Source organism: Thunnus albacares, chromosome 1, assembly GCF_914725855.1.
Source record: "Thunnus albacares chromosome 1, fThuAlb1.1, whole genome shotgun sequence".
Lineage (NCBI taxonomy): Eukaryota > Metazoa > Chordata > Actinopteri > Scombriformes > Scombridae > Thunnus > Thunnus albacares.
Genome location: NC_058106.1, coordinates 22,525,088 through 22,538,007, shown reverse-complemented (window position 1 = coordinate 22,538,007; position 12,920 = coordinate 22,525,088). Strand labels below are relative to the sequence as shown.

The window sequence follows — 12,920 nt, the reverse complement described above, 5'->3', positions numbered from 1 at the left end:
AGATGAGTCATTAAAGGTAAGTCAAAGGTCACTCCCAGCTAGCTCAAGTGAACTCCCTTTTTTCAAAACAGTTGCTGTTGGCACTGGGCCCCACAGGCCCCACTGGGCCCAGCTGAAACTGCTGGACGCAACGCTGCTGGTGAGTCACTGTCCAGGCATGCAAACTGTCTGCTCTCAGTGAGGAAGAAGAGGGTCATCTTCTTAGACAATGATTCTGGATATAGAAGTTAAATGTTTGTAGAAATATGATTAAAATAGCCGTTGTTATACAGTACCAGTCAAAATTTTGGACACATTTTCCCATTCATTTGAATGAGAAAGCGTGTCCAAACTTTTGACTGGTACTGTGCCTATTTTTCTTTGTTGTGAAGTACTGAAGCATTTTCCATACTATTATACTATATTGTCCACTGTGAATAACTTATGTATAAAGTGAAGAGGTTGAGATATGTAGCATAGCAAGCTAGCAAAGTTCTGTAAACGGCACCACATTCCCGCACAAGCACAGTGGTGTCTGCCTTACACAGAACTACTCTCTAGAGACTGAAAACGTGATTGCTGTCATTAGCCTTAGGAGCTGTTTCTAAACAAACTACCATGCCCAAACTCTTCCGGGCCTAGGAGGATGTCACCCAGCGCAGCAGTGAGGCTTATTGATATGTTTTTATTAGTTTTTGGACAACAACGGAGGTCTATGGCCCAGTGAAATACGATATATGAGGCTTTGGATACACACTCAATTCTTGTAAGCAGGATGAGTTCTTTGTTGGTTTGGCTCTGCACATGACAATAAGAAAAATATAGAGCAGAGCCATACGCTTTGAGACTCTGACTAGGGTCTACTTACTCACTTCATTTTAAGGACTGACATGAAAAATGCAACACTGCATCTAAACAAGTCCCAATAAGCACAGACCTTGCTACTGTATTCTCTGTAGATACTTCAGTCGATAGATGATAGCAGAAAAGGAAAGAAAGGCACATTACAGAGCACTGCACAGCTCTCACTGATGTCACCTGGCAGAGAGCCAACTTCAATAAAGAGAAAACTTGTGTAACACCACAGTCCATGTCTATTCAGACATGCGCTCTGAGAATAGCTTTTTGGCAGGGTCTGAAAAAGGTTGTGAGAAAGTGAAGAAACCACACTGAAGTATAAAAACAGAGCCAGATGGTGTCGAAATGCATGAGAGGAACTTTTAAAAGAAAGAAAAGCAGTGTTATCTGTTAATAGAAAGGAAAAAAACAAAACCTATTTAGTAGCTGTGTTCCTTCTTCCTGAGTATGTTAGCGGAAAACCTGATGAACTCACAAAGTCAAATAATGATTGTGCATGTTAAAAATGATTAACATTAACCTACAGGCAGAGCTTTGTTCTTTTCTTTATTTTTAGGTTAACTATTAAACCTGTTTTAGGTAAGTACTCATACTCAGGCACTCATATGCAGACAACATACACTTCAAATGCTGTACATTGTAAATTAGCTTACTGGAGTGATTTTCTGTGCATCATTGAAGCTGAGGAGCGGAATAAGAGGGCTTAGTCTGACCCCACGTTGTGCCGCAACTCCATTAAACTGAAGCAGCGCTGTAATGAGAGCCTGCTGGGAAAATGATATGTCTGTATAGCTGCTTATATACTGGAGGGTACTAATCTACTCCTCTGATTGCAAACATCCAGATCTCTCTCTAACACACTCCCAGACACACAGTATTATGTAGGGAGTGGACACACCTCAACTGCAAACTGTGATTGTACATTTCTGTGTACACAATGGACTCTCTGGGCAGGGTGAGGAACAGAACAAACTATACCAACAATGTCAGTATCAGCTTACCCTATAAAGTGGACAAACTACAGTATAGTTGCGGTGCCCGCCCATTCATAGTTTAAACACAAATGTGCATGGGATGAAAAAATAGGTTACAGTTTTGCAAGAACATTTGGCAGCACTGCAAACTATACAGTGTGTCCATCATGAGAACAGTCTGCTTGTGACCACATTGGATAAACTACGCAGAGTAATGCACAGTAGTTTTGGTCTCTTTTGCACCAAAGAATAACAAATTATTGGCTCAATGGAGCCAGTGCAACTTGATTTGAATTTCAATCACTCCTTACATGTACCAAACCTTCTCAGGGCTCCAAACCTTTATTCACAAAGCAGCAAACTACATCAGTGAAGATAACGCAACACTGTGAGGTTGAACCACGCCAGGACTCAATAATAGAGAAAGCTGAATCACAGCTTCACTGGTACACAGGGTGTGATTCATCAACCTATAAAGAAATCACTCATTGACACACCATTTATCAACTACACACTACAGTAGCACTGTAGCACAGGTCAAAAATTACTTCTGAGGTTTGGCATCAAGACAAGATACCAAAAACCAAGATGATGAGATAAAATTCATGCTAACTATGATACAGTAGATGTTCCAAGGAAATAAGTGGGGAATTCTGGTTCTCTGTGTGAGTTGTTTGTGAAAATAAGGGCACAGAGGGACTGAAACATGGCTCGTTTCCTACTGCTGTGGCTGCTTCTCAAATGGATCATCTGACCTGTAAACCACTGCATAGTGGTGTTGGATACCACCGTTCTACTCCATTAGGACTTAGTTTGAAAACCTGTTTTGAAATAGCTGGAAATAGCTGGAACAATTTCAAACTCACTCGGAGACAATCTCTTTGTCAGGAACAAACAGACACTGGCAGAAGTGCCTCTCTAAACTGCAAACTCTACACTCTACAGTGCTGGCGGAACAATGGAGGCTTTGTTGGGATTCATATGAAAATCAGTCATGCCCTTACGCTCTCTCTGAGACTGCTGCACATCCTCAGCTTCAGTAAACCTCTGATGTGCACGGCACTAATCACTGTTCAAGATCAACAGGACTACTTGTAGAAAGACCATGAAATAACGAAATACCTGCATATCAAAAACATTTAGCCCTTATTTGGTCATCACTGAACATTCGTCATGAAAGATATTTCAGCGTGTTAAAACTTTTTACCACAACTAAAAGTCAAACTTCACCATAAGACACAGAATTGATGATATTTAAGCCACACTATACTCACTCTGACACACATTTCCACCGCATTGAGTATGCACTAGGGGAACTGGGAATTGGACTGGGCAGAAGGCCTGGGGTCATTTGCTAGTGGAAAGGAATTTGGCTTTAATATATCAAGAATTTCATGCACACATTACCTCAGAGAACTTCTGTGTCAGTCCTGTTTACAGTAAGATACACGACCTGTCTCTAAAAGAGTTGCAACGTGAGAAGATGATGCTAAATAATCCAAATTTAAGGTAAGTATAGAGATCTCTTTTACCCTTAGTTTTGTCCTCAGGCTGCATGATTATGGCTAAAATAATCACGATCATTGATTGCAACGATACATCCATCTCTATGAAAAACATAATGGCGGAGTTTAGATTCTGAGAGCTCATCCTCTCTCAGTATGTGTCAGTAGATAGTGCTGGACAGCGGTGTGAAATTTGTGGACATCCAGACAATCTTGACAGTAAAATCCAGCCTATACAACCACATGTTACCCATTCATTTCATTCTCAGACCCCAGGAGTGTTCATTGACTGCTACCATGCTGATACTTTTTCTATAACCCACACTTCTACATGAGGCAGATGCAGGAGGAGGAGCTACCCTGACAATCTTATTTAACTGTATTAAGCCAGGCAAAACAGGGGCTACTGTATCACTTTCAGTAAAACATGACTACTGGCCACTACTACACTCACCATCACCATCATACATCATGGATATTTTCAATTCATAGTCAGTGTGTAATTACATATCTAAAAAGTAAATCAGTGCAAAGCCATGAAAAACAGACCTGTGTCAAAAAAACTAAACATTTCAAGGCATTTCCTCACAGTGCTGCAGAGTCTTACCAGAATTTAGCATTAACACTTCATCTGGACTAGCAACTATCAGTTTACTCACATACTTTCACTGTCTTACTCATAACCGTTTACTGTCTAATATGACATCATCTCCTTGATATGAATTGGAGCAAACAGTATCCAAAAGGCCGCACATATACCACACAGGTCATCTCTCCTGTTTTCAAAGCTGGCATAGCAGTGTGCTTACCTACTATGTCCTCATAGGCATTCTCCTCTAAAGTGCTTTTGGAATTGGGTCGACTCCGTGTCTCTGTGGTTAGTGTGCCATTCTCTGCAGGTGAGGACGGATACGAAGATGGCAAGCTTGCAGCATCCTCCGACTCACACGACTCTCTAGAAATGAAAAAAGTCAAAACAGAGCAAGATGGGGAAAGATGTTGTAAACACAAGAAAGAAAGGCAGAGAGACTGGCCAAGTGCTAACAGAAAAGAGCTGAATAGGTGGTTAAGACACTTCTAATACTTATAAACACAAGTTTAAAAAATTAACATATCCCTCAAATGCAAATCAGAAGCCACTAAAATACAGAAGGGAATTACAGAGAAATGCCATGAATAACATGTGCTCCAATCACAAGGAAATTCCTGATAAGTCACAAGTAAACATGCAGATATCTTACTATTTCTGAGTGCTCTTTGCACACTGTAAGATACACATCATAAGCTGTGGCACTGCAGAGAAACTTTGGTACATTAGAGCAGGGATCTACAGTAAGGTCATGTCGCCCCATCGACAGCTCGTGGCTTTTAAGCTTGGTCTGAAATTGCTTGAACCACAGGAATTTTAAACACAGTCCAAGGGATGAACGTTTAAGGATTTTCATCCCCATTTTACATTGGGAAAATCTGGAGAGGCCCCACCCTCATGCAAGAAAACTAAGGACATCTGAGCCTGAGAACTATAAGTTAAGAATAAAAATAATAGTAGTAATAGTACAGCAGCAAAGATTAAGCCAATATGAACACAACAGAGGAGCGTGATGATTCAGTGTCAGATTTCACTAGTTTCTATTAGATATTCACTGCTGCCAGTTTAAAGGAAGTTGGAGAATCACAATATCTTCAATTACAGTATGAGTACAAGTGAACTCAGTAAGAAATTGAACATAGATTTGCTAGGAGTGTGTACAAATTAATTTCTGAGAAGTATCTGGTCTGTAGAGTACAATAAACATGTTATTTGCCTATATCCAATAGGCAATCACCTTATGATAAACCAATCATGACATTACTCATGATGGATTAAATTGGAAAAGCCTTTATAAAATCACACAATGCTCTTTAAATGAAGTAAAAACACTATTGTTGTTCAATGGATAATAATAAAGCTTCAACACTGATCTCCACTTCAAATCCTAACTAAAACAAACTCAGGAGAACCAAATCAAATTGCTCCAACACTACACCGGACACATTGATAAGTAACTTATTAATCGACAACACCAACAAAGCAAACACTCCACAGGTTCCCCACAAGACTATCAGACATGTTAGAAACTTTAGCATCTATGCTTTACAGCAGAAAGCAGGTTGTACAGTGCACATTTATGCAGTAGCATCACATCTCTAGTACATGCTGTTTACTATAATAAAGGACACAAATGTTTTATTGTCTGAGAAGGTAGGAAACAAACTGATACACAACAGCTCTCCAAGCTTGAGCTGACTTTCAATAATATTGAGTATTTTTATGTCAGTAAGTTGAGAGACATAAGTACACTGATCCTTGTCTAACCTGTCCTGGATTCTGATGGGGGTGCTCCCGTCCGACTTTGCTGTGCGTGTCATGCTGGGTGCAGGGGTCGAGGGAAGAGGCGGGGGAGACTCAGTGGCTGGAGGTAGTCCATTGGATGGCAACGCGCCCTTCTGGTCCCGTTTGGCGTCGTACTCAAAAGTGCGTTTGGGTTTGGGTAAGGGGTTGACTGGAGTGCCGACAGAAGTCTGTTGGCTGGGTGGCTCTGGGCTCTCAGACCTGGTTGAACTCACACTAAACCTTTGTCTGAGTTTAGAGAGCTTATCAGACACCAAAACAGGGTCTGGTTCAGTGGCCACTGAGCAAATGCTGCTGCGCTTGCTGGTGCATGTACTGTCCAAGTCATCACCTATCACAAAAGACTTTTGTCTTATCTTGTCTGGAGCGTAGCAATTACTCAGATAACGTGGAGGAGCTGGGTTGGGATTCTCCTTCAGGGCTTGCTCTATCTTTTGTATCCTGTTGAGGACTGCTGATGTCTCCTTCCGAGCAGAGAGGGAACGTACAAATGTTCCTGAAGACTCTGTCTTGCCTATCCTTTTCTGGAAGCGACCCAGGCCGTCTTTATCTGAAACTCCTTCTTCTTCCTCTGTCTCTGTGTAGGAGCATTCTGAGAATGCTGTGCTCATTCTGCGAACCCCCTTAAAGTCAAACGTCTTCTCGCTACAGGGAGAAGAGAGCAGGCTCGGACAGCCCTCACTGCCCCCTACGCGCTCTCCTCCTGGCCTTTTATCCAGACACAAGCTCATCCTAGGCAGAGCGACCCTCCTGCACTCCCATTCTGAGATCTTTTTGCGGATTGTGGTGGGGGGAACACCTGCTACTGAGTGGGTGAGAGAGAGGGTGCGCTTGTGGCTTTGGCTAGAGGAAGGTCCTAGTGAGAGTGTGCTCCAACTCAAGGGCCTACCATTAAGTCCATCTCCCAGAGAGAGATCCCCTTGGTTGTCCTTCAGCTGGTGGACGCCCTGACTTTCCTGACACTCCTTGGTTTGAGCTGGGGGCTTATAGATGGAGAGCCTGTTGTCCAGGCAACTGATGCTCTTGGACTTGACGAGACGGCCGTGGGAATCAGTATCACCAGTGAAAGATGCACCACTGCACAGGGTAGCAACCTTGCTGTTCCAGCCAGCACGTACCAGGAACCTGCCGTCAGTCCTGAGGTACCTGCTCTGTTTCCCAGAGTTCTCACCGTCACTGAGGAGAGGCTGCTGGCTCTGCCCCTGGCAGGCAGATAAAGCAGGACAAGGTGATGTAGACTGGCACCTAAAAAAAGACAGAGAAAGGTGTGAACAAATATTTAAATGTTTCTTTAAAAATAAAAAAAACATTTCAGTCTAATAGATATGAATAAACTAAAAGAGGCAAGTTACAGGAGCTGCCAACAACTCCACTCAACCCTACTGCAACAGAAACTCAATATGGAACAGATGGAAGAAAACTCTTAAAGAATCAGCTGAAAATTCTGAATTAATTTCCCAGATCAAAGACCAAATGAAAACCTGAGCTACTTATTTAAAATAACCACAGGAAAGTATTCTGTCTTTGGCAACATGAGATTCAACTTAAGGCCAAAGGAAATACAGACTACATTAAAATGCCACTGTGGATTTTTCCACATAATCAAACTATCTTGAGGAGAATCATAGTGGACCTCACACAGAAAGCTCTAAGCAAAGATTTATTACAGTGGTCTTACCTGTAAAAGTCTCCCTGCTCCTCTCTGGTCCTCAAAGCTTTCTGCAGCTAAGTTATACTAGGTGCTATTCCCCAGCTCACTGCTGACTGTATCATCCTTAACCACACGCAAACACAGTTTCTCACGGTGCTCGCCTCATTAAAGATTTCCACAGAGAGACAAAATTTCCCTGTAGATTCCAGACACCTTACTACTCATAGTCTTTCAGGAACCTTGTCATGACTTGGAATCTGGCTAAGTCTTGCGAAAGTGAAGCGTTGGGAGATCTGATGTCATAGTCACGGTTAGAATAACAAGCGTTATGGGAGGAGGAAGCTGAGGACTGTGGACTGTGATCCAAAAATGCAGGTTGGGGCAGATCTGGCTTCACACCTATCTGCCCTTCCCTGGTTTCATTCCTCATGCTCCAGGGCGGAGAGACTTTTACAACACCTAGGAACCTGCAAACTGCAAGTAGTATGATGGATGCATCTTATCTAACCTCCCTTGAAGAAATATGAGATCTCAAAGCGACTTCTGTCTGAGAATTTCTTCTATCATATTCTGGTGTGCTATGCATAGATTTTTAAGGGGCTCTGTAGTCAAGGTACTGTGATTAATCAGAAATGCATAAAAATGGTTTGAATCAACAGGATTTTTCCTCGCTTGGTTAACAAGGAATTCATTGGATATGATAGTTCTTATGAAGTTTAGTACCACTGTTGTTTTCAATCTAATATTTGGTATTGATTGATTATTAAATGTCAGTATGTCTGAAATTCACTTTTAATAGTTTTTATTTCCTAAGGCATTTCAGTTTCCAAACAAGTCTTCTGACTATATTCTTACTCTCATACAGTAATTAGTGTCATTTTACAGTATACTGACTTGAGCTTGAAGGGAAAAATTTAAATCTTAAGTAGGTCAGACTTTCTTATTTAAAACACTGCAAGTCAAACACACTGTATGTTTTATGAAGAAAATACATTTTGAACACTCTGATATTAATCAGCAGTCCAACACATGACATGCTGCAGTGGTTCAATAGGGAGCTATTAGAATTTGTCTGGCGAATTAAAACCTAACTGGCTCCTAGGATAAAACTCCTAACTAAACTGCCAAGTCATGTGGCTGAAGTAGGAAGCCAGAGAGAGAGAGAGAACAGCGTCTCTGAAATTAAATATCAATGGCTATGTTTTAGTAGCAACCAGACCAAACACACACTAATGAGCATCTAATATCCTTTCTAATGCACATGGTTGACTTCATCTTGATATTATCATTATTTGGTTTTTGTGTACTTGTTTCGGTTCATTCACCAGTATCTAATAAACAGAATGAGCATATTTGTTTACCTAGCAACAGATCTCATAACAGTAAAAATAAAATCTTAAAATCATTTCATTATCTTTATGTTGTAACTGTAACACTATGTTAGACTCACTTTCAGACACAAAAAGAAAAAAATATGTGCAGAATTTGGGTCTGCTGGGGGCTTGGGGACTTTTTAGGGGGTTCTGGTGGTCTGGATCATGCTTGTAAAAATAAGCCCAGTTTAGTCAGCTTCAGCTGGGCCGGCCACACATAAAGTACCATACGAAGCACTGGATGCCAGTGACGACCTGGCCTCTGGCTTTCATTCAGGCTACCAGGACAAGTTAACCACAAGCCACTTCCTGTTACTGACCAGGATGGAGGGAGCAGACTTTTCACAGGAGCAGTACTTCTACTGTTATAGTTCAACATAGATAAGTATGTAGTTTCATGCCTTGTTTGCCACTTGTATTAGCAAACAGTATATCCAAAGGACAAAGGATTTTAATCGAGAGAGTTTGAGGTTAAATTTTCTCATGTCTAGTACATACAGTACATATACAAATAGATCAGGAAAGAAGATAAAACTAGTAGTAAGATAAATCTAGTGAATATGCGTTTCTGGATATATAAAACACTGGTCACAGATGGTAGTAAATCGCTCTCTGGATTGTTTTTTGTATTTCACTGTGATATTTGAGGTGTAGGACATGTATTCAAACTATAACGTCAGAAAATTGCCAGGAAAGATCCTGTATAAGTTTTCATTTATCCCCTCACAGTGGACTCACATCACAGGACGATGATTGTTTTTGCTTTTTTGTTGTTTTTGTTCTTTTTCCCACCATGTTGGTGCATATTGCCATGTGGCTACAATGTTCAGCGTAGGTGTAATTTAGCTCAGAGACTGATGTCGGATTGATTTCATATTTTGAGGGAAACATTGTGCAGCACTACCAAACACGACTAACATCTCTCCATCTGTTAAATTGTGTGGAAGCAAAGCATGCATGCGTCATGAGCTTTAAATGCAATCTTAAAGAATCTAGGGTAACATGAGCCCATGAGACCACTAAGCTGTTAATAAGACTGTAGTACAAAGACAAATACATTAATCAAAAGAGGTTAAATGCACATTCACATTCACTGGAATGCAGCCAATGGGGTGAGAGAGCTTTGTGCTTCTGAGATAAGTGTTTCTTATATTTATATTCACCAGGTTACCTTGGGAATAACGTACATTGCACAACTCTGTGTGCACTTTTACCAGCAAATGATAGCAACAGATTTTTATCCACATCCTAATATTAGCATTACGATTAAAATTTGTGTGGTTTGCCACTTCCAGTCGGTCTAACTTTTGCCGCAAGCAGTTACGGAAAACAGCTGCCTGAGTTTACAGGATCCACTGTGTGAGAAATATTGTCTTGTGTGTTAACCACCAAGAAAATCAGGAAGGAATAAATGAGCAACACTGCCAGTCAAATAGTAAAATTGCTATATACAGTGTGAGAAACGGAAAAAGAAGCACCACTGATAACAATCATCTACTTGAAAATCAGCCATCAGCCTGTCAGAGGATGGCGTGACTGCTGACAGTGAAAACAGACAACATTTCACAGTTGTGACGTACAATTGTCATGTTAAACTACTATTTGTGACACAAGACTAGACCTTTTCTCACCAAACTGACTATTCCTTTTGAGACTTTCTGGTTGAAGACAGTTTTGGGCATGGTAAAAATGGACAGGATGACAGACTGTAAGGTTGAACAGTCAAGATATCACATATCATCCCCAAAGTTTGTTTTTCTCTCACAGCAGGACACTGTCAGCTCTCAACATGCTACCACAAGCTTCAGCTCACCACTCACAGTTAAAAGTTGGATGGGGCCCTTGTCCAGGATACAGGATCGTACTTGCAAAAGATCTGGGAGTCTTATAATGACTGACAATCTTTGGCTGTAGTTTCCCAGCAGTGAAAAAAAAAAAGTTGTTTCTTTTTCGAATCAAAATAATAAAAAAAAATCCAGTCAGATAGATACTTTGAAAACCATTTGACATAACTGGCAGAGCATACCAACCAGCCCACCCTTTCCCAGAAGTCACTGACCTGTCGGGGATGTCCCGGGGAGTTTTAACCCCTCCTGTACGAGGCGCAGCCTTCGAACTCTTGTTGGCAGTCATGTTCGTCTGCAAGCCGCCCACTCACCTGATGGACAAACACAAGGATGTTAAACATGAGAAAAGCTGCAGCATTCTGTGTATTTTACAAAAAACATGAACTAATAACGGCAACTAAAAACTCTTCTATGGTTGTTTGGGTTTGTGAGTACAATTAGAAAATTAGACTGGGAATTAATGCTATTATTATAATAGCACTGGGATAAGACTCAATAGAGTAATAAAAAGATCTAATACCGTGATGAACAGGGACTTAAAACCAGTGCCACATAAAAAAACAGAAGACCAACATTCCTTTACGACCACAGAAAGGACGAAGGACAGAAGTGGCTGTGCCATCAGTATGAATAGGTCAACTCATTTGACTTCCCAGCTCTGCACACCACCTGGCTTAATGTACCTCTGACTGCTTAACTTTGGTATCAAAGAGTGAACACTGGTTTCTATAATAACTACAAGTTTATTATAGGGCATTAAAAGCTTAATAAAGGATTAGTATAAACCCATAGTCAATATTGTTGTGAACTTGAACCCTAAATTCTACTTTTTTCAAACGTAAGAGTAGAGTAAAAGGTGAGTTATTGCACTTGACAACATTTCATAAGGTAAGCTAATAAAGAAATGCTACAGATTTCCGCACTTCACCGCACCTGCCATGTTGAATCTACAATGAAAATATTGCAGCTGGTGGCTATTTTTCTTTGTCTCATGTAATAATGAACTGAATATATTTTGGTTTTGGACTGTTGGTTGGACAAAACAAGCAATTAGATTATATCACTTTGGGATTTAAACCCATTGTAAACCCATTAACTGATTAATCAACAAAAAATCTGCAGATTAATCGATAATGAAAGTAGTTGTTAGTTGCAGTCCTAGACAGTGTTGTGCCAGAGAAACTCTGTTGCTTCTACCACAGCTATTCTTCCACCTAGAACATCAAACAACATGAAACAACACAAAACTACATTGCTGCCACAGAAAAAGATAAACTGAGAGTTAGAAACATCCAATAACAATTCCAATAGTAATTTTTTACTTGTGTTTAAAAATAAACTTGTCAGTGTTCTCTGCTGGACAGACAACATAATGGAGACACTGTTTCTAAATTACCGCAATCATATCTTTGGCATTTCTGCTCTGCAATTTCTTGTTACTTATTAGCTGACATGTACCAACATATAATAATCTAATTTCAGCCAATTCATCAGCTTGGCCAATATTTACTGGTCTACAGTGGCTCAATATCAAACCATGCAGATAGGTTTGGTTTTATATGCCAAGGTTTCCAATGATCCCTGTCTGAGATTTCTGCCTCTACCCAAATACAATGCGGGTGAACAGATTTTTCAATGGAGGTGAACAGCTGTAGGTGATGTTAAAAGCATTCAGGTCACTGTTGGGTATTGCTAAAAGCATGCTCTCACAGTCACAGACACGTTGTTATTATTATTATTATTCAACACTACAACAAGTCCTAACAGACCAAAAAAGAACTGTGAAGACCACTTCCTTACAATAAACACTGTCTGGACTTAATCTCAAATTAGACCCATTAGTTTGTTAAACCCTCTTCTCAAACTGGAGGCCACTGCCCCTGAAAATCACTTTTTTAAATGCAGCATTGACCCTTTCAAGAAAGCTCAAAGCAATTGTTCTGGTGCATAAGGAGGTCAAATGGAGATCCATAGAGATCAGAGGTGGAGGATGGGAGGGTGCTTGGCAGCATGACTTGTTTACAGGAAGTTGTTGTATGAAGTAGCCAGCCAACCAGTAGTGCAGCTGAGTCCTATAGAGACAGATGAGGAGAGAGAGGGAGCATTCCTGCTGTCAGCTATTTCCTGTAACTGTGGACTGTGCTAAGAGGACGGGCCATGCATCATTATTTTCATCAGACACAAAGAATGGTGTTGTCCTGTCCTGCTCACAATTCTCCTCTCCTGTTGTCATTCTGAGTTTTAGAGAACAAGAGGAGAATAAAAAACATTACACTCAAAGTGCATTTTTACAGAAAACTGGTTCAAATAGGGCAGGATCGCTAGGATCCTATAGTTTCTG

General features: G+C 40.7%; 1 protein-coding gene across 4 annotated transcripts in view; it reads right to left on the bottom strand.

The window, feature by feature from the left end:
- The window catches only part of dennd2b (DENN domain containing 2B), a 48,299-nt gene that overhangs the window by 20,591 nt on the left and 14,788 nt on the right, over positions 1-12,920 (bottom strand). For 3 of the 4 annotated variants that reach the window (XM_044350146.1, XM_044350138.1, XM_044350129.1), the window contains exons 2-4: positions 10,792-10,890; positions 5,673-6,953; positions 4,126-4,271 (exon numbers count right to left, since the gene is read on the bottom strand). In XM_044350146.1, the coding sequence (XP_044206081.1) occupies positions 4,126-4,271; positions 5,673-6,953; positions 10,792-10,865 (1,501 nt within the window). In that variant the 5' untranslated portion in view covers positions 10,866-10,890. The remainder of the gene's footprint in view (positions 1-4,125; positions 4,272-5,672; positions 6,954-10,791; positions 10,891-12,920) is intronic. The other variant, XM_044350153.1, reaches the window with a different exon arrangement.